The sequence below is a fragment of the Danio rerio genome, chromosome 14 (assembly GCF_052040795.2).
Source record: "Danio rerio strain M-AB ecotype USA chromosome 14, GRCz13ab, whole genome shotgun sequence".
Classification (NCBI taxonomy): Eukaryota; Metazoa; Chordata; class Actinopteri; order Cypriniformes; family Danionidae; genus Danio; species Danio rerio.
This window is the reverse complement of record NC_141034.1, coordinates 50542796-50568835: the sequence shown is the minus strand read 5'-3', so window position 1 is coordinate 50568835 and position 26040 is coordinate 50542796. Positions and strand designations below refer to the sequence as shown.

The following is a 26040-nucleotide window of genomic DNA, read 5'->3' as shown; positions in this document are numbered from 1 at the left end:
GCGAGACATTTCCTGAGTCACAGCCTGCCACATGCTACATTTCAACAGTGTGAATGTGCTTTTACATCCTCACTAAACATATTTACCAGTTTGCGTCATGACTAACTGACATGCAAAGAGTAATAAACTGAAATGAACACTGTGTTTGAAGACATTGTGCAAGTTTAAAATTCACCCTGACCGGCTCTGACCGTATATAATGGGTTGTGTTGACATCACCGGGTGTGTATCTGAGAGTACAGGATAACACTCAGCTCATTTCTTCTAAATATTTTGTAAAAGAGAAGAGCTGAGGGACAGAGGAGCAGAGATTTCCCTATACTGAGGTTTTACATAATGGTGAGTATTGATAACAGATATGTGCTGTGAAAATAATGTAACTTGTAAATAATCAGCTATGAAGAAAAGTTGTACTATACTTTATATAACTATACCAAATAGTTAAACTGTTAATAAACAGTTTCCGTATTTTGTGATTCTGTTGTAAATTTGACGATGAGATAAACCAGGAGGATTTTCGGGCAAAAGCAGAATCCTTTAATAAGAACCTGCCGTCGCTGTGGCGTTCATCGTGAAATCTCTCAACTACTGCAGCATGCACTCAGTTAAATACACAATTTAGCGGGCAGCGCTTATTAGTTGAAACAGTGGAAGCTGCCATTACAGGTTTGATATTGTTTTCTGAGATTTGCCTGAAAGCATCACCTGGCCATTTGTTATGCACACAGCCGTGCCTGGAACTGACAATAATGCAGTACTTTGGAGACATGATACTTTATTTCACACATAGGCGGTCAGACCTGATGTGCCTAGCACTTATAATTTGCATTACTTTGGATAAACGATACTGTCGGAGAGCATCTTACGGTGTAAAAACATAGTTTAGATATTTAAAGAAATTTGTAATCTTTCAATTCACAAGTGGTTTCTGTTTATTTTTGGTGGTAAATGGCATTATGAGACATTGATTTGTGCTCTGTCGACTTCTGATGTTGAAAATTTAACTATGGTCTAAAGCAGTGTTTCTCAACTGGTCGCGGGAACATTTTCAGTGGGTCGCGGAGGAGTGTGTGATCAAAAAACAACTAAAGTTTAATTTGTAACTTATTTTGCTTATATCAGACTTTTATTTTGAAATGCGCATGCAACAACTGTACCGTTTGAGATGTGAAATTTCAGCGCAAGTACAACGCTGAATATGTAAAGTGTGGATTTACATATATTGATGACAAAAAAGGCTTAAAAACTCAGTGTGTCATATGTAGTGACGTGCTCTCACAAGAGAGCTTGAAACCTTATAAATTAAAACGACATTTAGAAACCAAACATCCCAGTAGCAAGGACAAACCTGTGAACTGTTGTCATAGACGACTCCAAAAGCTGAGGGCATCGCAAAAGTGCCTCAGATCCTCATGTTCAAAACAAGTACAGGCACTCCGCTCATACTGTGCTCACCGTGTAGCAAAGGCCAAGAAAGCCCACACAATAGCAGAAGAGCAAATAACTGGTGATTATTATAAAATGGTTATGATTGTTTTAATCATTTTACTTTAATTTGCAGGTTTGTTCTGTTCAACCGGATCAGTGTTAATGTTTTATTAACAGTTCAGTTTATTTTATGGTAAATGAACTTTTCCTTACCCTAACCACTGTTTACAGTATTTGACGTTTTTATTCTGTAATATTACTATAATTTGATACATTTTGTTAAATGACAGCAGTAAAATATTGTTTATTTGTAAGTCTTGGTGACTTTCTTATGATTTATCTGTCACTACTTGTGTATGTTAGCAAATAAATACAAATTAATTATACTGTAATTCCTAAAATTATATTATAGTTCCTAAAAATTTGGGTCGCAGCTTGATGACCATGTAAAAATGTGGGTCCGATGGCCAAACCAGTTGAGAAGCACTGGTCTACAGTTTATCAAAGTGGCTTTCATTGACATTTTAGTAGTTTGAGACAAGATAGTGTATAAGAAATAATTTATAGAGAAATAAGGCTGTAAAATAACAGAAAATGTACTGGAAGTTTATTACTTGTCGCGTAATATACAACACTAACCAAGACAATATATCACTTTAAATCAGAGATGCCCAAACTATACCCAATTCATCTATAGCGCATGTCTTTGAACCAACACGAGGAGAACATGCAATCTCCACACAGAAATGCCAACTGACCCAGCCAGGACTCGAACCAGTGACCTTCTTGCTGTGAGGCGACAGTGCTAACCACTAAGCCACCGTGTCACCTTCAACAGGGAAAAATAATAAATAAAAACATGAATCACAAAATACGGGAAAACTGTCCCTTTACAGTTATTTATTTTTACAGTGTAGTGACGTCTTTCCATGGGCCAACTAACCTTTGATATGGCCCATCATCCCAACTGAGAAGAGAGGAAGAATGATGGGGATGGTTTAAAGGCTGTCATTTCAAATTTAATATAACCTTTTATTAGTTTGTTTAGTTAAGCTACAAAAAAGCTACCTGAAATTAAAAGCTTCAATTTAAATGCTGTCAATTAGTGAAGTTTATTCATAAACTAATTTCGAGAGGATCACATGCTTATGATTTATCACGGCCGGTCTCGCATTTGCTAATCACTATCTTCCAATCATATGAGCCCTAAGCTACTATAAATAGCCTCAGTTTTCAGTTCACTTTATCTTCGTTTGGAAGAAACCCCCCTCCTCCCCTATTCTCCTCCTTTACCTCTGATTGGGCGGCACGGCAGCCCAGTGGTTAGCACTGTGAGCCCCACAGCAAGAACAATGCCAGTCCTGGTTCCACAGGACCGGTGGGTGTATCTGTGAGGAGTTTGTATGTTCTCCCTGTGTCCGCGTGGGTTTTCCCCGGGTTCTCCGGTTTCCTCCCACCATCCAAAGACATTCAACATACATAACAATCAAGCTTGTCTAATCCCTTGTGTTCCCTTAGCTACCGCAGCAGGGAAGTTCTGAGATCCACCGAGCTCAGGCTCCCCTCTTGCTCTGCCAACGGGAGGAAGCCCTGGGCTCGAGGAGCCCTTGAGCTCGGGGCTCTCTCCCGGGACAGCATGCCAAATAAGCTTTTATAAATCATCAGCTAAGTGTGAACTCTTGAAATCAGATTTGTTTAAAATGTGCATGCTGTCACACGACGAAGTGACTTTGGTGAGCAAATGAAGGCAAGAGCAGATTCTGCTTGACTAGTGTGTTCAGCAATGCACTCCTGTGTTATAAATGTGATTATGTTGTTGTTTTTTGCAATAGTTATGCTTTTAAAAGACTTGTATTGCATTAGGTAATACTATTCAAAATAATGTTTTCTATTTATTTTTAAATGTTAGGTAATAAATTAGGAAATTCGGTCACACTTTACAATAAGGTTCATTAGTTAATGTTAATTAATACATTTACTAACATGAACAAACAATGAACAATACATTTACTACAGTATTTGTTCATATCAGTTAACGTTAGTTAAGTTCATTGTTAGTTTGTTAACTCATGGTGCATTAACTAATGTTAACAAGCATGGACTTGAATGTTAATAATGCATTAGTAAATGTTTAATTATGATTAATAAATGCTGTACATGTGTTGTTTCTGATTATTTCATGTTAGTAAATGCATTAACTAATGAACCTTATTGTAAAGTGTTACCGGAAATTCATTCATTCAACTTTTTTTTTCGGATTAGTCCCTTTATTAATTTGGGGTCACCACAGTGGAGTGAACCACCAACTTATCCAGCATATGTTTTACACAGCGGATGCCCTTCCAGCTGCAACCCATCACTGGGAAACATCCATATACACTACAGACAATTTAGCTCACCCAATTCACCTATACCACATGTCTTTGGACTGTGGGGGAAACTGGAGCACCCGGAGGAAACCCACGTGAAGACAAGGAGAAAACACAAACTCCACACAGAAATGCCAACTGACCCAGCCGGGACTCAAACCAGCAACCTTCTTGCTGTGAGGCGATCGTGCAACCAATTGCGCAACCATGTTATCCCTAAATTACAAAATTAACAATGGCAACTTTATAGTGAAATAGTTTGGTATATTCTATCATGTCTATCAATGATATTTGGTTTTTGGCCCTTCATACGAAAAGGTTTGGACACCCCTGCTTCAAACTATTAAAAATGTTAATAAAGTCACTTTGTCAAACTTTTCAACATCAAAAGACAAAGAAAAATTCATTCATTAACTCCTTTTCTTTCGCCTTAATCCCACCATGAACCACCAACTTATCCAGCATATGTTTTTCTTAGCGGGCGCCCTTATAGCCGCAACCCAGTACTGGGAAACACCCATACACACTCACATTCACCTACTATTGCACATGTCTTTGAACCGTGGGGGAAACCAGAGTACCCGGAAGAAACCCACGCCAACACAGGGAGAACTTGACCACTCAAAACAGAAATGCCAACTGACCCAGCCAGGACTCGAGCCAGAGACCTTCTTGCTGTGAAGCAACAGTGCTAACCACTGAGCCACCATGTCACCTTCAACTAGGAAAAATAATAAATAAAAACATGAATCACAATATAGGGCAAAACTGCCAATTTACAGATATTTATTTTTACAGTGTAGTGGCTTATATAAGAGGTATATATGGTTTAGTAGTGGTATATAAGGTTTAGTGTAAATTAGTGGTATAACTAAAAGCCTCACTATTCTAAAAATGATAGAAACTAACTGTTATTAACAATTTACATTTACATTTAGTCATTTAGCAGACGCTTTTATCCAAAGCAACTTACAAATGAGGACAAGGAAGCAACTAACACAACTATAAGAGCAACAATGAATAAGAGTTATAGGCAAGTTTCAGGTCTGTAAAGTCTAAGAAGGAAAGCATTAGTAATTTTTTTTTTTTTGAGTACAGTTAGTGGTATATCCAGAGAGGCAATTGCAGATTAGGAAGTGTAGTGGAGACTAAATAGTTGAGTTTTAGTCGTTTCTTGAAAACAGCGATTTCAGAACTGTTCGGAAAAAAGATTTATTAGTCAGACTGTTATTGCAGACTAACATAAGATCTGATAAAGTGGGAATACTGTAGATTATGATGGTTGAGTTACTGTCCAGATTCGTTTTCAGCTTCAGCGGATCTTACGCAAGAGACAGATAATGAAACTCCAACAAGGCCAAAAGGTTGGGCGGCTTTCAGGAAGTGATTACTTTAAGATCTTAATGGGAAATCCTTTATGATGAAAGTTGTAAAGCTGAGAACATTCATTGCGTGAAAAGATAAAAAAAATCTTGGTTTTATAACAGTTTGTCTTGTTTTTTATTTATCTAACTTGCTGTAAAAACAGCCTGAGTTATGAGGACTCATTATTTTTTTTACTTTTCAACCAATTATTTTCAAAGTCTTAAGCATAAATTTAAGGTTTAACAGATTTTGTCAGGTTTATGGTTAAGAAATAAAATACAACCCTAGTGTAATGAAGATTAAAATATACATATTTTTTATTTACAGTTAGTCAAATTTTTTCGCCCTCCCGTGAATTAATTTTTTTTTATATATATATATTTACCAAATGCTGTTTAACACAGCAAGGAATTTTTTACGGTACTTCATCAAATATTACTTTTTTTCTGGAGAGTTTTATTTTGACTAGTATTGTAATGTGAAGTGGAAGGCTGACAAGGAAGTGAGGATCCAAATGCAGGGTTCATTATGAAGAGAATGGTCAGGCAAGCAAAAGTCAACACAGGAGTAAACAGATGTATACGGGCAATCCAGAGTCGTGGTCGATAAACAGGCAGATGGCCAGTACAGGCAGGCAGCAGGCGACGTAAACAAACAAACAAGGTGAGGGTCAAAACATGGCTAGGAAAATGCGTTGTAATGTTCACAATCAGTATAACAAAACTTCTTTTAAAGTCCATGTAATCAGTTCTGAACAGCTTCAGTTATGTGTTAGCAATCAGTGGGAAACTGGAACAGGTGTGAGTGTGTGGTGCATGACTGGATCTTGTGGTCCATATAACAGCAGATTTGTAGTTTTATGTGACCTGTGAGTTTACCAGCGATCTGTAAGGGTTAGATCGCTGGTGATTGGGACAAGTATAAAAGCAGTTTTTCATTTTTTAAAACCATTTTAAGGTCAATATTATTAGCTTCCTTAAACAATATCTGTTTTCAATTGTCTACAGAACAAACCACTGTTATATAATGACTTGCCTAATTACCCTAACTTGCCTTATTAACCTAGTTAAACCTTCAAATGTCACTTTAAGCTGAATACTTGTGTCTTGAAAAATATTTAGTAAAACCTTATTTACTGTCATCATGGCAAAGATAAAAAAAATCAGTTTTTAGAGATGAGTTATTAAAACTATTATGTTTAGAAATGTGTTGAAGAAAATCTCTCTGTTAAACAGAAATTGGGGAAAAATATAACAATAATTCAGCTAATAATTCAGGGGGGCTAATAATTTTGACTTTAACTGTATATACAAAAATGAATTTTATTTTATTTGGACATAAATGTTAGACATAAAAGCGGTGCTTATTCTCTCTTAAAAAATAAAGGCGCCAAGAAAACCCAAAAAGAGGATTGCAAATAGTACCATTAAATCAAAATTTCTTCAAATAACATTATTTTTCCATAGCATAGAGAACATTCATTCATGAATAAAAGATCATTTTTCCACTATAAAAAGAGTCTTTTGAAGAAGGAAATGTTCCATGGATGCTAAAGCTTCTTCATAGAACCATCAAACCCAATAAAGAACCTTTTTTTTAGAGTGCAACCAAATTTATGTTTAATATTTAATGGAAAAAAATTGTAGCCAATATCATTATACCTGTTAACTATCAAAAAACTCTTCACAGTGGATGAGAATGTCTCAGATTGCACAGATGCTGGTTTTTCTCTGCGTGCTGATTGGATGCTCAACGGCTTTCCCTCACTATGATGTCATCAGTGAAGATGAAGACATAAAAGATGTTAAACATGTGGAGAGAGAAAGACGAGATGCTGAAATAACTGTAAGTATATATCCCGTATTCTGGACTGATTGTCAAAACTACACTGTAGTTGTTCTGCCGTAAAGGCTGGGGGGGGGAGTTAGGACGATTCTAAGGGCCCATATATACAGACGACACAGACAGACAGAGAGATAGATAGATTGATAGGTGAAATGATATATAGGTGAAACTATAGAACAATGGATAGGTGGAACGATAGATAAGTGGAATGATGGATAGGTGGAACAATAGATACAGTAGGAGGAACAAGATGGATAGGTGGAACGATAGATAGGTGGAACAATAAGATAGGTGGAACAATAGAATCATAGATAGGTAAAACGATAGAGGTGGAACAATAAGTGGAACAATAGGACGGTAGATAAGTGGAACGATAGAATGATGGACAGGTGGAACGATAGACAGGTGGAACAATTAAACGATAGATAGGTTGAACAATAGATAGGTGGACGATAGAACGATGGATAGGTGGAAAGATTGATAGGTACATTTACATTTAGTCATTTAGCAGACGCTTTTATCCAAAGCGACTTACAAATGAGGACAAGGAAGCAATTTACACAACTATAAGAGCAACAATGAATAAGTGCTATAGGCAAGTTTCAGGTCTGTAAAGTCTAAGAAGGAAAGCATTAGTATTTTTTTTTTTTTGAGTACAGTTAAAACCGATAGATAGGTGAAACGATAGATAAGTGGAACAATAGAACGATGGATAGGTGGAACGATAGAGGTGAAAAATAGATAAGTAGAACGATAGATGGACAGACAGACAGACAGACAGACAGACAGACAGACAGACAGACAGACAGACAGACAGAAAGACAGACAGACAGACAGACAGACAGACAGACAGACAGATAGATAGATAGATAGATAGATAGATAGATAGATAGATAGATAGATAGATAGATAGATAGATAGATAGATAGATAGATAGATAGATAGATAGATAGATCTGAGTGTCGATTGAACATTATAGGTGAACATCTGCTGTTGACAAACAACTAATTGTTAATTGCTAATCCGTTAAACATCTCAAGATCCAACACAAACAAATACTTTTGCTGCTTGTTTAAACTATTTAAAATGAGTTGAAACAACACAATTCTTATTATGTTTTGCTTTATGTTCAATCCACTTAAATTTCTAAAAATGATTAAGTTAATGTTATTAATTTGTGTGGAACCCAGCATTTGTAAATAAACAACTCCTTAAACTGTGTTTGACTTTGCGAAAAGTAAAAGTTCTATTGCTATTTATTACTATTCCAATCCTACAGTTCTGATATTATTGAACGAGTTATGATAATCAGTGGTCGCTTTAGTTAAGCTCTTGACATTTACATTTTTCTGGCTGCTCCATGTCTGTGTTTGTAAATCACATGTCTACAAATGTACCATATTTACTCTTCAGGACACGGATTTCACTCCACCAGTGTGTCGTATGGTAAATGGGAGTTTGGACTGTCCTTATCCATGTGGTAACACAACCTGGGAAGCGACGTACATCATGACAGATGGAAACGGATCAGGAATTGATCATCCCTCTTTTTCTGCTCACATTTCTGACGAAGGGAATAATGACTTCATCATTGACATCGATTCAACTGTGGATGAAAACGGATTCAATGCAACCCTGGTGAAATATATAGTTTCATGCTGCCTGAAAGACGTCCAGATCTCTGCGGTGGACAAGGCAGGCAACAAGGCAGAGTGTCCTTTGAGTATAAACCGACCTGTGACCACAATCAACCCAATGACTATCAGTCCCACATCCAGTAGCTCCACCACAGTCATCTCACTTTGGTCAGGTTTAATAGTGATGATGTTTAAATCTATGCTGCTTTAACATGCAGCAGCGTTTCTCAATCCCGGTCCTCGTGCCCCACCAATCTGCATTTTTTGCATGTGTCTCTTATTTAAACACAACTGATTTAGATTAGCTCGTAAATAAGCTCTGTCTGTCTCTGTGTGTGTGTGTGTGTGTGTGTGTGTGTGTGTGTGTGTGTGTGTGTGTGTGTGTGTGTGTGTGTGTGTGTGTGTGTGTGTGTGTGTGTGTGTGTGTGTGTGTGTGTGTGTGTGTGTGTGTGTGTGTGTGTGTGTGTGCGTGCGTGCGTGCGTGCGTGCGTGCGTGCGTGCGTGCGTGCGTGCGTGCGTGCGTGCAACACAATGGCGCAGTAGGTAGTGCTGTGGCCTCACAGTAAGAAGGTCTCTGGTTCGAGCCTTGGCCGGGTCAGTTAGCATTTCTGTGTGGAGTTTGCATGTTCTCCCTGCGTTCACATGGGTTTCCTCCGGGTGCTCTGGTTTCCCCCACAGTCCAAAGACATGTGGTATAGGTGGTGTATGGGTGTGTATGGATGTTTCCCAGAGATGGATTGCAGCTGGAAGGGCATCCGCTGTGTAAAACATATGCTGGATAAGTTGGCGGTTCATTCCGGTATGGCGACCCCAGATAAATAAAGGGACTAAGACAAAAAGAAAATAAATGAATGAATATAAATATATATACAGTATATGAATATATGAAGAGTTCAGATGCAAACCCCACTAAATCCATCAGACCTCTTTTTTGTAAATGAGCATTTTCTATCAGGCTCCTCTGATTGGGTTCAGAAGTTTCATGTAATGATGAAGGTTATTAGCAAGTAAATAAAATACCTTTTTTCAAAAATGTCACTTTAGAAAATTCTTTGTAAATTTTCTTTTGTGTCAAAACCAGCTAAATCCACTCCTGCTTTTAATGGAAAAATCTCTAAATCCACCTGTTGGGGCAACTGTATACATACAGTTGAAGTCAGAATTATTAGCCCCCCTGATTTATTAGATCACTTGTTTATTTTTTATTTTTTTTCAACACATTTCTAAACATAATATTTTTAATAACTACTTAACAACTTAAAGTGACATTTTAAAGGCTTAACTAGGTCAATTAGGTTAACCAGGCAGGTTAGGGTAATTAGGCAAGTTATTGTATAACGATGGTTTGTTCTGTAGACAGTCGAGAAAAAATATAGATTTAAGAGGCTAATAATTTTGTCCCTAAAATGGTGTTTAAAAAATTTAAAACTGCTTTTATTCTAGCCGAAAAAAAACCCAAATAAGACTTTCTCCATAAAAAAAATATAATCAGACATACTGTGAAAATGTCCTTGCTCTGTTAAACATCATTTGGAAAATATTTTAAAAAGAAAAATAAAATTCAAAGGGGTCTAATAATTCTGACTTCAACTATATATATTTATGTGTGTGAAATTACATGATACCCCCTAAATTATTTGGAAACCCTTAAAGAAATGCTGGCATATACAATAAATGAGCACATAAAAATAAAGAAAAAAGAGAGATGTATGGTAAATGATAAGTGTAACAGCTGATTGGTATTATGATGTATTCACAGTTCATTTTAGGGATTATGCCACTGCTTTATTTACACAATGGCAGTTCAAAAGTTGTTCAAAATTCAATGATTGTCCTAATTTCTCTCTCTTTTTTAATGTCTACATTTTTTCATAATAAACCTGCCACTTATACATGTTTGTGATTCTTTGTGGTTTTATTTTTTAGTAGAGAGGCGCTAAAATTAAAAATCTTTTTTTTCAGCAACTACAAATTAAATATACCATTTGTTTGAGGATCCATGCACAATGAATCTGATTATTATTTTCTGTAAGTACTTCTACAAATACCCATTGCTTTGACTGTGAAGTCTTGTGAAGTCTTGAGATTCTGTACTGTAGATTCCTCACATTGCATACAACGACATTATGGCAAAATACTTTTTAAAAAATATAATAAAAAAAACTTACACTGAATAAACCTTTACTAAACCTAGATAGTGAGGCATTGCCAGAGTCACAACCTGTCTTGCTTCATTTTAAAAATGTAATTTTAATTTTACATCACTTAGTTTGCACAAAAGCGTTGCCCATTGGAATGAACACTGTGTCTGAACATATTGTGCAAGTTTTTAAATTCCACTCTGACATTATAAAGGTGTGTTGACATGATTGGGTGTATCTGAGATTACAGGATAAAACTCAAGCCGTTTCTCTAACATAATTAGACATAAAAAAAAAAACATAAAAGAAAAGGAATTGAACAGGGGGACACAAAACCTGAGACTTTCACTACTGAAGTTTCATCTAATAATGGTGAGTACTGCGCAAATTAATATTATTTAAAATAATACATGAAAACAAGTATTCATTCATTCATTCATTTTCTTTTCGGCTTAATCCCTTTATTAATCCGGGGTCGCCACAGCGGAATGAACCTCCAACTTATCCAGCACGTTTTTTAAGCAATGGATATCCATCCAGCCGCAATCCATCTCTGGGAAACATCCACACTCACTCATTCACACTCATACGGACAATTTTAGCTTACCCAATTCACCTGTACCGCATGTCTTTGGACTGTGGGGGAAACCGGAGCACCCGGAGGAAACCCACGCGAACGCAGGGAGAACATGCAAACTCCACACAGAAACGCCAACTGAGCCAGCCGAGGCTCAAACCAGCGACCTTCTTGCTGTGAGGTGACAGCACTACCTACTGTGCCACTATGTCACCTTCGACACACTTTACAATAAGTTATAATCAGTTTATGTATTTACCAACATAAACTAAGAATGAACAATATTTGTACAGCATTTATTAATCACAGTACAACATTTACTATTGCACTATTAAAATTCATGCTTGTTAACATTTGTTAATGTACCGTGAGTCAACATGAACTAACAATATACAACTGTATTTTCAATGCAATCTCATGGCAATTCATAACTTTATGATTCATATGAATTTGTACAATCTTATTCGTACAAGTTGCTCATCCCTCAATGAGAGTTTAGGGGTGGGGTTTGGTGCCACGCCTCCTTCATCATACATTTTCCATCGAATGAACTCTGAATTTATAAAAATAAGCCACTAAACTGACAAAACTTTAATAGTTATGTTGCCTCGTGAGATCAGGCTGTTTTTTTTTTCATTAATTAACAAATTAATACTGAGATAAAGGTATTGTTCATAGCTTGTTTAGGCAACATGGTGGCTCAGTGATTAGCACTCACAGCAAGAAGGTCGCTGGTTCGAGTCCCAGCTGGGTCAGTTGTCTGGATCTTCCCCAGTACTGGGATGCAGTTGGAAAGGCATCCACTGTGCAAAACATATGGTGGATAAGTTGGCGGTTCATACCGCTGTGGCGCTCCCTGATGAATAAAAGGACTAAGCTGAAGAAAAATAAATAAATGAATGAAATGCTTGTTCATGCTAGTAAAGGCATTAATTAACCTTAATCAATACAATATTATTGTAAAGTGTTACCCAAAAATAATGAATAAATAAATATTTATCTCTCAGCGATAAATGGCCAAACAACGTTGCTGTGTATATTAGTGCATATGATCAAAGACTTTTGTAGAGTAAAATGGTTCCATGAATGCGAAAGTTGCTTCATGGAAGCATCAAGGGCATCAATAAAGAACCTCTATTTTATTATAGTGCAATCAAGATGCATGTTTAACATATAATGAAAATAGTTCTTCTGTCCAGCATTAATATAACTGTTGCACTTTAAAACTCTTCACAGTTGATGAGAATAATTCAGATTGTACAGATGCTGGGTTTTCTCTGTATTCTGATTGGTTGGTCGATGGCTTTTCCTCACTATGATGTCAACAGTGAAGATAAAGTCATGAAAGATGTTGAATGGGTGGCGAGAGAAAGACGAGATGCTGAAATGACTGTAAGTGTCATACATTATGTGTTGATTCTCAGATTATACTTTTTTTAAACACAGCTAATGTCTTATTTAACTGAGAGACATGTATATTTGCTTTTCAGGAGACTGATTTCACTCCACCAGCGTGTCGTGTGGTGAATGCGAGTTTGGACTGTCCTTATTCATGTGGAAACGCAACCTGGGAAGTGACGTACATCATAACAGATCGAAACGCTTCAGGAATTGCTAACCGCTATGCTACTTTATATGACCCTGGTAAGAGGAACTTTACTATTTCCCACTACAGTGAGGAAACTGTTGATGAAAATGGCTTCAGTGCAATAGTGGTGAAATATCTTGGTTCCTGCTGCCTCAAAGATGTCAGGATTAAAGTGGTGGACAATGCGGGAAACCAGGCAGAGTGTCCTTTGGATATAAAACTACCTATAAAAACCTCATCCAGCAGCTCCACCACAGTCATCTCACTTTGGTCAGGTTTATTAGCGATGACACTCAAGTCTATGCTGCTTTAACATGAATCTGCATGATGTATACAATACATATGTGGCAGAATATGAAAAAGAAATATGGTACTTATGCTTTTTGTTATTTTTTTTATTATTATTATTTTTGCTGTAGTTGTTACAGCATTTAAATTATGCTCCTTGAACATTAGACAATACGTTATATCATATAATTTATTTTTATTTATTTAATTTTTTTTTTTTAACAAGCTGCAAACCTTTGGATTTTTCTTTAGAGTTTCAGGTTGCAAACAAAAACAGTTTTCTCTTTTTAGTTGAACACAAAAGAAGATATTTTGAACAATGTTGAAGGCAAGAACCTGTAACCATTGACTGCCATACAGAAAAAAACAAATATTACAGAAGTCAACGATTACAGGTTTCCAGTATTCTTCAAAATGTCTTCTTTTGTGTTCAAAAAAATAAATAAAAAAAAACCTCAAAAAAGTTTGTGACAGGTGAAGATTGAGTAAATGATGACAGGATCTTCAGTTTTGGGTGAACTGTCCCTTTAATCATGACTTGTCAATAGCTGTGTTCTATTTATGATAAAGCCTGAACACATCACCGTATGACTGCAGAATATATTTAGCAACATTCAAAATAAATAAAGAAAAAAATGTTATTTGTGCAGAAAAACTACATTACCCATGATGCTGTAGGGAAAAATCTGAGAGCAAAGCATGCCAAGAGACCTCTTTAGCTCCGCCCACACTCTTGAAGCAATGCAAATGATGTAATAAATTCTGAGTCTCTATGCTCTTACATGTTCATAAATAATTGTATATGCATAATTTGCAAGAAGTGTGTGTTGTAACAAAATTAATATATTCAATAAACAGTTTCTGTGTATTCAATTCCATTTTTGTCATTTCTGTTATCATATACATATAAGAATTACTACATAAAACGATCCTTGGTGGCGTCGAATCCTAGCTGACCAAGGTTCAGAAATATGATAAAAACAGGAAACACGCCCATTTGTACACACAGTTTTATGATTTTTTTTCAAATCATAAAAAAAACTCAGACATGAATCACCACACATTTAATCTAGTCCTGTCAGATGTAATTTATACCTTTTCCACATTACTTCAAAACAAGTGAAGGAAAAGTCTGCTTTGACATGCAAGGTCTGAAAATGCAAACATGCAAAAAAAGCCTAAACAAAAATTACAAAAATGAAACTTTTTAACAGTAACTTATTACAGTTACTACAGTACAGACTACAGTAACTATTTACAGTCACTACAGTACAGACTACAGTAACTATTTACAGTCACTACAGTACAGACTACAGTAACTAGTTAGTCACTACAGTACAGACTACAGTAACTATTTACAGTCACTACAGTACAGACTACAGTAACTATTTACAGTGATTTACAGTACAGACTACTGTAACTATTTACAGTCACTACAGTACAGACTACTGTAACTATTTACAGTGATTTACAGTACAGACTACAGTAACTGGTTACAATGATTTACAGTACAGACTACTGTAACTGTTTACAGTCACTACAGTACAGACTACAGTAACTATTTACAATGATTTACAGTACAGACTACAGTAACTATTTACAGTGATTTACAGTACAGACTACTGTAACTGTTTACAGTCACTACAGTACAGACTACTGTAACTATTTACAGTCACTACAGTACAGACTACTGTAACTATTTACAGTGATTTACAGTACAGACTACAGTAACTATTTACAGTGATTTACAGTACAGACTACAGTAACTATATACAGTCACTACAGTACAGACTACAGTAACTATTTACAGTGATTTACAGTACAGACTACTGTAACTATTTACAGTGATTTACAGTACAGACTATAGTAACTATTTACAGTGATTTACAGTACAGACTACTGTAACTATTTACAGTGATTTACAGCACAGACTACAGTAACTATTTACAGTGATTTACAGTACAGACTACTGTAACTATTTACAGTCACTACAGTACAGACTACTGTAACTATTTACAGTGATTTACAGTACAGACTACTGTAACTATTTACAGTCACTACAGTACAGACTACTGTAACTATTTACAGTGATTTACAGTACAGACTACAGTAACTATTTACAGTCACTACAGTACAGACTAGAGTAACTATTTACAGTCACTACAGTACAGACTACTGTAACTATTTACAGTGATTTACAGTACAGGCTACAGTAACTATTAACAGTGATTTACAGTACAGACTACAGTAACTATTTACAGTGATTTACAGTACAGACTACTGTAACCATTTACAGTCACTACAGTACAGACTACAGTAACTATTTACAGTGATTTACAGTACAGACTACAGTAACTATTTACAGTGATTTACAGTACAGACTACAGTAACTATTTAAAGTGATTTACAGTACAGACTACTGTAACTATTTACAGTCACTACAGTACAGACTACAGTAACTATTTACAGTGATTTACAGTACAGACTACAGTAACTATTTACAGTCACTACAGTACAGACTACAGTAACTATTTACAGTCACTACAGTACAGACTACTGTAACTATTTACAGTGATTTACAGTAAAGACTACTGTAACTATTTACAGTCACTAGAGTACAGACTACTGTAACTATTTACAGTGATTTACAGTACAGACTACAGTATCTAGTTAGTCAGTACAGTACAGACTACAGTAACTATTTACAGTGATTTACAGTACAGACTACAGTAACTATTTACAGTGATTTACAGTACAGACTACTGTAACTATTTACAGTCACTACAGTACAGACTACTGTAACTATTTACAGTGATTTACAGTACAGACTACAGTAACTAGTTACAGTCACTACAGTACAGACTACAGTAACTATTTACAGTGATTTACAGTACAGACTACAGTAACTATTTACAGTCACTACAGTACAGACTACAGTAACTATTTACAGTGATTTACAGTACAGACTACAGTAACTATTTACAGTGATTTACAGTACAGACTACTGTAACTGTTTACAGTCACTACAGTACAGACTACTGTAACTATTTACAGTGACTACAGTACAGACTACTGTAACTATTTACAGTGATTTACAGTACAGACTACAGTAACTATTTACAGTGATTTACAGTACAGACTACAGTAACTATATACAGTCACTACAGTACAGACTACAGTAACTATTTACAGTGATTTACAGTACAGACTACAGTAACGATTTACAGTCACTACAGTACAGACTACAGTAACTATTTACAGTGATTTACAGTACAGACTACTGTAACTATTTACAGTCACTACAATACAGACTACAGTAACTATTTACAGTCACTACAGTACAGACTACAGTAACTATTTACAGTGATTTACAGTACAGACTACAGTAACTATTTACAGTCACTACAGTACAGACTACAGTAACTATTTACAGTCACTACAGTACAGACTACAGTAACTACAGTGATTTACAGTACAGACTACTGTAACTATTTACAGTGATTTACAGTACAGACTACTGTAACTATTTACAGTCACTACAGTACAGACTACAGTAACTATTTACAGTCACTACAGTACAGACTACTGTAACTATTTACAGTGATTTACAGTACAGACTACTGTAACTATTTACAGTCACTACAGTACAGACTACAGTAACTATTTACAGTCACTACAGTACAGACTACAGTAACTATTTACAATCACTACAGTACAGACTACAGTAACTATTTACAGTCACTACAGTACAGACTACAGTAACTATTTACAATCACTACAGTACAGACTACAGTAACTATTTACAATCACTACAGTACAGACTACAGTAACTATTTACAGTCACTACAGTACAGACTACTGTAACTATTTACAGTGATTTACAGTACAGACTACAGTAACTATTTACAGTCACTACAGTACAGACTACTGTAACTATTTACAGTAACTACAGTACAGACTACAGTAACCATTACAGTCACTGAAATACAGACTACAGTAACTATTTACATTCACTATTTACAGAACTACAACACTGACTACAGTAACTATTTACAGTCACTACAGTACAGACTACATTAACTATTAGTCACTACAGTACAGCCTACAGTAACTATTTACAGTAACTACAGTACAGACTACAGTAACTATTAGTCACCACAGTACAGACTACATTAACTATTAACAGCAGGGGTGTCAAACTCAATTCCTGGAGAGCCGAAGCCCTGCACAGTTTAGTTCCAACCCTGCTCCAACACACTTACCTGTAGGTTTCAAACAAGCCTGAAGGACTCAATTAGTTTGATCAGGTGTGTTTAATTAGGGTTGGAACTAAACTGTGCAGAGCTGCGGCCCTTTTTGGATTTGAGTTTGACACCTGTGATTTACAGTAACTACAGTACAGACTACAGTAACTATTCAAAGTGACTACAGTAACTACAAAACAGACTACAATTCGGACTACAGTAACTATTTACAGTGATTCACAGTACAATATACAGTAACTATTTACAGTCACTACAGTACAGACTACAGTAATTATTTACAGTCACTACTGTAGACTACAGTAACTATTTACAGTAATTAAAGTACAGACTGCAGTAACTATTTACAGTAATTAACAGTACAGACTACAGTAACTATTTACAGTGACTATTTAGAGAACTACGACACCAACTCAGTAACTATTTACAGTAACTACAGTACAGACTACAGTAACTATTTACAGTGACTATTTACAGAACTACAACACCAACTACAGTAACTATTTACAGTAACTACAGTACAGACTACAGTAACTATTTACAGTGATTGTTTACAGTAACTACAACACAAACTACAGGACAGACGACAGTAATTCTTACAGGACACTACAATAATCATTTGCAGTAACATGTTAGAAATTACTATATTGTTATTTTGTAAATCAAAAAAACTAGACGATATGAATATTTCGTATTCTTTAAAAGTACTATATACGATGAGGGGCTATGCTGAAAAATAACTGAATATGTAAAATAACTGAAAATGTAAAGCACTGATTATATATGATAAATACCCATAACAAGCTACATCCGTAAGCATTCAGGAGAGTGAGTAACATATTATCAAGGTAATATACCATCATGACACTGTATGTAAACCCATGTGACCATTCTAGAAGAATTTAGCAAAGGCAATACTGGAATGTAGACCCAAGCTAGCAGTGCTGAGTGAACAGGGCTGCCAAGAATATATGAATGTATGTATGAAATGTATACTGGGTAAAAAAAACATGAGTAGGAGATAAGTGATGTACCAAAGAAAGACTAAGGACACAGACAGATTTGTCCAGGAGAGACTTCAGATTGCTCTGGGGTTTGCTTATGATGCAAGAAAATAAAGTTTATCTTCTGGTATTGAAAACCTCCAGACTAATCGTGGTTAAATAACGGAAAGACTGGGAACTACGAAAATGTCAGTCATTGTTTATCAAGAGCAAAACAATTAAGTTTGGTTTATAGATTTTAAACAACATTGCCAAGATGAACAAGCTCACCCTAACAGATTTCTCAGACTAATATTCATCTTGCTATAAATTAATATTTTGAATGAGATCTTACGCGAATATATAAGATAAACAACAGATAAACTTGAGAAAGCAACCATAATAACTTTATATGATTCTTCCATCTATCTCTCCTTCCGTCTTCTGAGACTGTTGGGGAATTTTATTGTGTCTTGATGAATTTCTGATGAATGTGTTACTGTCATTTCTATGCTTATTTGAGTGATTTCAGTTTTATTATTATTATTATCTATTATATTATTACTCATACCTGTGGCATTATTATCAGGTGTGTGTGCTTTGGTAAATGAAAAAGTCATTCTGTGCAAATGCAGTCAGAGATGAGAAGATAAATTAAAAGAGCAGCATTAATGTCACAATGAGGGTAGATTTATTGAAGCAAGGCCGAAAGGACACCTGCGTTCTGTTCTGTAACTCATGATAAAGTGCACCTGCACTTGCGCCCACACTCATTTGTACTGACACCTAAAAAGTTATGAGTACCTATGAATTTCAGCTGAACTTACAGTTGACAGCTCAGTGGACAGTGAACAAGATATATTGTTGAGCATTGTTTTTTGGCTGAGTCATCGCTTTTGAAGCAGGAAGGAAAGAACTTAACTGGACATGGGCAAGACCCATGAAAGACCCTGAGATTCTATTGGTGGCGGGCACCTGAGAGATTTAGGATCCCACTAGCGGAAAAGCTGATGGAGGTGTGTAATGTGTAAATTTGGGTGGAGTATTAAGACACAGAAATGTATTTAAACTGTGTGCAAGCCTATGTTCAGCAGACACTCGAACGACCTGTCTCTATTGTTACTGATGCTGTAACAATAAACAGCTTTGCCTAAAGACTTCGGAGATCTCAGACTTTCTCATTTTTTGAAAAGTTTGACTTAGAGACTTAGAATATATTGCAGACCAGGATCTTTTTTCCATAACAAGACTAATTTTAAAGTGTATCTCCTCCTAAGCCTTTCAATCTATATCCTCCAAACTTTAGTCAAACCTTCAAACTTGTCTGACTTGGGTTGCTATATCTTTTCTAATTGATCAGACTTTCAGTTTTCCGGAAAACGACCCAGAAAATTCCCAAAAGTCTCATTGACTTAACATTGGGTCAAACTTAGTAAACTTAAAACTCTACATCACTGTCCTACAGGCTTATAGCTGGGCTCATTTAACTCAGTCTAGCCAGCAGCCAATAACTAATGACCTTTAAACTTACTAGCAAGTCCCTAGCAACCAATTTCAGCACCCTAGTAACTGTTTCATAGACTTCCATTGTAAAAGACTGTCATTAACTTAACATTGGATCAACCTTTGTGAGCTCATAACATCAGACTGTCATACAGACGAGAGTCTGGCCTCATTCAACTCAGTCTAGGAAGCAGCCAATCACTGATGACCTTTAAACTTACTAGCCACTCCCTAGCAACCAATTTCAGCACCCCAGCAACATAGACTGTGACTAGCTATTCTGGCACAGGCTAATAGTTCTAACATCCTACTAACATGCTAATCTTGCTAGAAACATACTAGCAACATGCTAGTGACATGCTAGTCATGCTAACAACATGCTAGAGACAAGCTGATTCATTCCACAGTCATGCTAATGACATGCTAATTCATGCTAGTAACATGCTAACATTCTAATTCATGCTAGAACCATGCTAACAACATATTAATTCATGCTAGAGATATGCTAACAACATGCTAATTCATGTTGGAAACATGCTAACAACATGCCAATTCATGTTGGAAACATGCTAACAACATGCCAATTCATGTTGGAAACATGCTAACAACATGCCAATTCATGTTGTAATCATGTTGACAGCATGCTAGTTCATGCTAGAATCATGCCAACAACGTGCTAATTCATACTAGAGGCATGCTAACAACATGCTAATTTGTGTTAGAAAGATGCTAATTCATGTTGAAACCATGCTAGAAACATCCTAATTAATGCTACAAAAATGCTAGCAACGTGCTAATTTAAGCTAGAAATATACTCACAACTTGCTAAATCTTACAACTTGCTAAATTATGCTAGATTTATGCCAACAACATGCTATTTTCCTAAAATCATGCTAATTGATGCAAGTTATTATCATGCTATTACCAACATCAGACACAGGGAACAAATTTAAATCTTTTACTGGCTTGCTTCACCCTTTACAGTGGTTGCATTGTTGACTGCAGGGATCTTAAAAATTTTTTAGGCAACTTGATACTTTTTCAAACTAAATAAACTACATCCAATAGGCTTTCTCAAGCCACCAAAAAGTTTGCCCTCAAACTTTATCATCTAGTTCAGGGGTGTCCAAACTGGTGTCCTGCATAGTTTAGCTCCAACTTCTTTCAACACACCTGCATGGAGCTTTCTAGTATATTTAGAAAGAGCTTGATTGGCTGGTTCAGGTGTGTTTAACTGGTGTTAGAACTAAAATATGCCGGACACTGGCCCTCGAGGACCGAGTTTGGACAACCCTGATCTAGTTTAACATTATGGTGCAAACATGAGTACAGATTAATGAATGTGTTCAGAGAAAACGTGAAATAAGAATTTAATTGACAGGATTAATCTATGTAAAATATTAAATATGTTGTAGGGTGTAAACACAGAGAGATTAAATATTGACAATATATTGTGCAAGTTCCTAATCTTCAATGTGTTCTGCTGATTGGTTATGAATATGCATGCATCTGTGTGAAAGGGCTTTTAGGTGTGTCTGAGAGTTTGCTATAAATACAGGACAAACCAATTCATAGAGGGACAGAGGCGAACAATCATACTTTTCACTCGGGATTCGTTCATTATTTACGGTAAGTACAAACAAAGAAACTAGAGCATTTTAAATTTGGTTTCAGTTAAATACTGACAAATATTGCAATTTATTGATGTGAATGAGTGTATGAGAAGCATATGCAGTGTGTAAACATGTTTGCATAATCATCTACACTTAAAAAAACTGTACCTCTTCACAGTTGATGAGAATGGCTCAGATTGCAAAGTTGTTTTTTCTCTGCGTGCTGATTGGTTGGTCAAAGGCATTTCCACAGCGTGATGTCATCAGTGAGGATAAAGCGATGAAAGATGCTGAACGTCTGGACAGAGAAAGAAGAGATGTTAAAATTGTAAGTGCCTCGTTTATCTGTCTTGATATTTGTATTCCATATCTTCCATATGTAAAACAATATGCATCACTAAAAATACAAAGGAATCTCCTGTTTAATGTACATAGTTTTGCATTTTAAAGAGGTAGTCCCCCCAAGCCAAAAAAATTACTTATTTACGATTACTGAGTTTCTTCCGTTGAGCCAAAAAGAAGATATTTTGTAGAATGATAGAAACCGTTATCCATTGACATCCATAGTAGAGAAAAAAAAATGGAAATCAATGACTACCACTTTCCAACAATCCTCTTTTGTGTTCAGATTTGGTTGTGTTGTTTACAAGATTGTAAGCTGAGAAAATATTATATATTATTCCTTCTATGCTAATGAAGGACTACTGAGATGTTCCAAGCATGGGATGGGTTCTCCTGGTGTGACAGAGTTCCTCATAGCTCCAATGCACATCTCTGCCATTTGCTTACAGTAACCATGTGCTTTTCACCATACACAATTCATCTGCTTGTGTTCTTCCTTCAGATAACTTTGTCATGTTTGGTGTCATTTGACAGTTTATGACTTCAGTGTTGTAGTCATGAAATCAACAGACACATTGATTGTGTTTCAATGTACAATATATTTACTATTGTTGAGTGGTGGCCTGAGGAGAGTATGTTAATGTACTTCTCCCCCACTTAATCTCTTCAACTTTGCTCTCATGTTCAGCTGGTTTTGGGGGTTGGTTTTTACTCATGTTTGACGATGCTTTGCTCAGGGTATAAGGAAAGGTAACTGTTGATCTGGGAGAATGGCTTTTACTCTGCTTCTCCCGCACACCAGTGCGTAGCCTCATATGCTAACAAAGGCAGTTTCACTGTCTTTGTTGTTCAGCAGTGCTTACGTTACAGCTAATATCTTTATACAGTATGTTAGGTTGTTTCATTCTACTGTCTGTATATTTAAACATGTAACTTAATAAATAACTTTGCCTGATTTAAGACGTAGAGATTTTTTCTCTTTATCAATGATGATAACAACTTTAATGGAGTCAGATTAATTACAATGGAGTCAGATAAATAATGGATTTAAACACGCCATCCTTCAACTGCTTTCTGTTTCCGACTATTGGTTCAGAATAGCAGCGTAAGCTTCAAGCCTTACAAGATCATGCACGGTTTCTGGCTAAATTTATTCAATTTAAATCTGTAGCAATCAGAGTAACATCTAGAGCTGATTGCATTATTTTCTATTTAGGAAAACTTCTTTTGGTCGAGCTGATTTTTCATTAAGACCAGGGGTGTCCAAACTCAGTCCTGCAGGGCCAGTGTCCTGCTGAGTTTAGCTCCAACTTGCTACAACACACCTGCCAGGAAGTTTTCTAGTATATCAAGTAAAAGCTTGTTTAGCTTGTTCAGGTGTGTTTGATTAGGGTTGGAGCTAAACTCTCCAGCACACCGGCCCTATAGGATTGAGTGTGGACACCCCTGATTTAGAGCATCGCATCAGTGAAACTTGATACCACAATCTGTTAGAGATTCATTCATTCATTCATTCTCTTGTCGGCTTAGTCCCTTTATTAATCCGGGGTCGCCACAGCGGAATGAACCGCCAACTTATCCAGCAAGTTTTTACGCAGCGGATGCCCTTCCAGCCGCAACCCATCTCTGGGAAACATTCACACACACATTCAAATACACACTCATACACTACAGACAATTTAGCCTACCCAATTTACCTGTACTGCATGTCTTTGGACTGTGGGGGAAACCGGAGCACCCGAAGGAAACCCACGCGAACGCAGGGAGAACATGCAAACTCCACAGACACGCCAACTGAGCCGAGGATCGACCCAGCGACCTTCTTGCTGTGAGGCAACAGCACTACCTACTGCGCCACTGCTTCACCCCTGTTAGAGATTAATTTAATTAATTAATTCAAGTATTATTTTAAGAAATTGCTTCCCATTAACCTACACTGTGAACATTAGGTTTCAGCTATTGTTGTGTTTTTTTTTCTTTTTTTGTACATTTGTATTTTAATTGGTATAGGGCAGGCCTTTAACATCTGGCAAAGGGACCACCAATGAAAACAAGCCTTTGTCTAATTTGGGTACATTTATGTCCTTGAAGAATGTTGATTAATTTACATTTCTTTTGTTGCAAAATAAATAAACTGAAATTAAATTGAAATTCAACCAACGCTATCTCACGGCAATTCGTAACATTTTGATTTAGGGGCTAATACAAATAAATCGTAGAATCTCATTCATACAATTTAGTATGATTTGCTCATCGCCTGTTAACGGTTGGGTTTAGGGGTGTGGTTTGGTGCCACGCCTTCTTAAAAAAAAACGTGTAAAAGAGTAAAATTTCCTTGTGAGTTCAGGCTGGTTCAACAGGAATAAAAGAAACTCAAATACTCTTGCAAAAAGCGAAGGGTGCGTAAATAATGACAAAATGTTCAACTTTGGGGTGAACTAATCCACACAAGGCTATGGTAATTAATCTAATTTTCACAAATACACTTCATTGAAAATGTACACATAGACATAATCTATATACAGTTGAAGTCAGAATTATTAGCCTCTCTGTTTATTTTTTTCCCCAATTTCTGTATGACGAAGAGAAGGTTTTTTTTTTAACACATTTCTAAACATAATAGTTTGAATAACTCATTTTATTTTACCTTTGCCATGATGACAGTTAATAATATTTGACTAGATATTTTTCAAGACACTTCTATACAGCTCAAAGTGACATTTAAAGGCTTAACTAGGTTAATTAGGTTAAATAAGCAAGTCATGGTATAGAAATGGTTTAGACTATCGGGAAAAATACAGCTTAAAGGCGCTAACAATTTTGTCCTTAAAATGGTGTTTAAGAAATTATAAACTACTTTTATTCTACCCAAAATAAAACAAATAAGACTTTCTCCAGAAGAAAAAATATTATCAGACATACTCTGAAGATTTCTTTGCTCTGTTAAACATCATTTGGAAAACATTTAAAAAAGAAAAAAAAATTAAAGGGGGGCTAATAATTCTGACTACAACTGTATACAACTGCAGGTTAACCATATATAACAACTTTAACTGTTAAAAGCTATTAGTTACTAGTTAATTAAAGTTATTAGTAACTAGTATAGTTTTTTGATTGAATGTGCACCCTCTGTAAAGCTACTTTGACATAATAATGATTTTGAAAAGCACTATACAAATAAACCTGACTTGAGTTATTTTTCTGCTTAACAGGATTTTACTCCACCAACATGCCGTGTGACAAACATGACTTCAGACTGCCTCCCCTCATGTGGAAATAAACCCTTGGAAGTGACGTTTGTAATGTCGGATGGCAAAGGCTCAGGACTCGCTTACACCACAATCTATTCCAGCGGCCTCCCGAGTTACAGCAACATGACACAATATGATGGTCTGGATGAAGCAGGCAACAACGCAACCTTTCTGCATTACTCGGGCACCTGCTGCACTGAAGATGTGCTGATTACTGTGATGGATAAGGCTGGAAACATGGGCACGTGTCCGTTTGTTATAAAGCGTGCTGTCAGTCCCTCATCCAGCAACTCCATCACAGCCGTCTCCCTTTGGTCAACTTTAATATTGATGGCACTTAAATCTATACTGCTGTAAAATGGACTTTATGTATGCTCACTTCATACACATCTAAAGGTGAAGGTCAAACACTTCCCATGATATTTAACAGAGCAAATTCATTTATCACTATGTTTTTTGTTATATCTTTCTTATTTTGTTAAGTTTGGCTGGAATATTTACATCCGATTGGCAACAGAGCAAATCACTGCTGTCCAATGACTTGCCTTTAACCTCAGGGCTTGCAAAACGTCCCAGGAGCTATTATTTTTTCCAGTCGGGCTACCAAAAATGATTCCATCCTGCCCGTCGAACTATCCTAATAGGAGAAAAAATATAGTCAATGCTTTTGCCTTCTCTTACAAATCTGGTAATTCTGTTGTATGTAATTCTCATGTATCGAGGAGCCACTGTCAATATGTGTTTGGCGTTTGCACTATCTGGTGTTGACAAAAGAACCAGTACTTTGGTACTAAGCATTTTTTTCTGACATAAAAAAATGATAAAATAAAGGTCGGCATGGTGCCTCA

General features: G+C 36.2%; 2 protein-coding genes across 10 annotated transcripts in view; one reads left to right on the top strand and one right to left on the bottom strand.

The window, feature by feature from the left end:
- The window catches only part of cabp2b (calcium binding protein 2b), a 75923-nt gene that overhangs the window by 41567 nt on the left and 8316 nt on the right, over positions 1–26040 (bottom strand). Inside the window, exons 3-4 of one of the 3 annotated variants that reach the window (XM_087282100.1) lie at positions 23639–23809; positions 21768–21897 (exon numbers count right to left, since the gene is read on the bottom strand). The gene's annotated coding sequence lies outside the window, so the exon portion shown is untranslated. Of the gene's footprint in view, positions 1–21767; positions 21906–23638; positions 23810–26040 lie in introns of those variants that run through there. The other 2 variants (XM_087282099.1, XM_087282098.1) reach the window with 2 other exon arrangements.
- On the top strand, positions 5–26040 carry LOC147834045 (uncharacterized). Of its 7 annotated transcripts, none has more exons than XR_015507895.1 (4): positions 5–339; positions 6852–7007; positions 8421–9109; positions 9192–10536. XR_015507895.1 is itself a non-coding variant. In XM_087282113.1 (4 exons), exons 2-4 carry the CDS (start codon positions 11155–11157, stop codon positions 13261–13263), a joined length of 570 nt encoding a protein of 189 aa, XP_087138239.1. In that variant the 5' UTR covers positions 10607–10672; positions 11036–11154; the 3' UTR covers positions 13264–14111. The 7 variants fall into 7 exon arrangements, 4 of the variants coding, with proteins under 4 accessions (XP_087138236.1, XP_087138237.1, XP_087138239.1 ...); XR_015507894.1 differs by having other exon boundaries at positions 8421–9121; positions 9188–10536; XR_015507896.1 differs by lacking the exons at positions 6852–7007; positions 8421–9109; positions 9192–10536 and adding exons at positions 21507–21615; positions 21778–21927; positions 25154–26040 and having other exon boundaries at positions 266–339.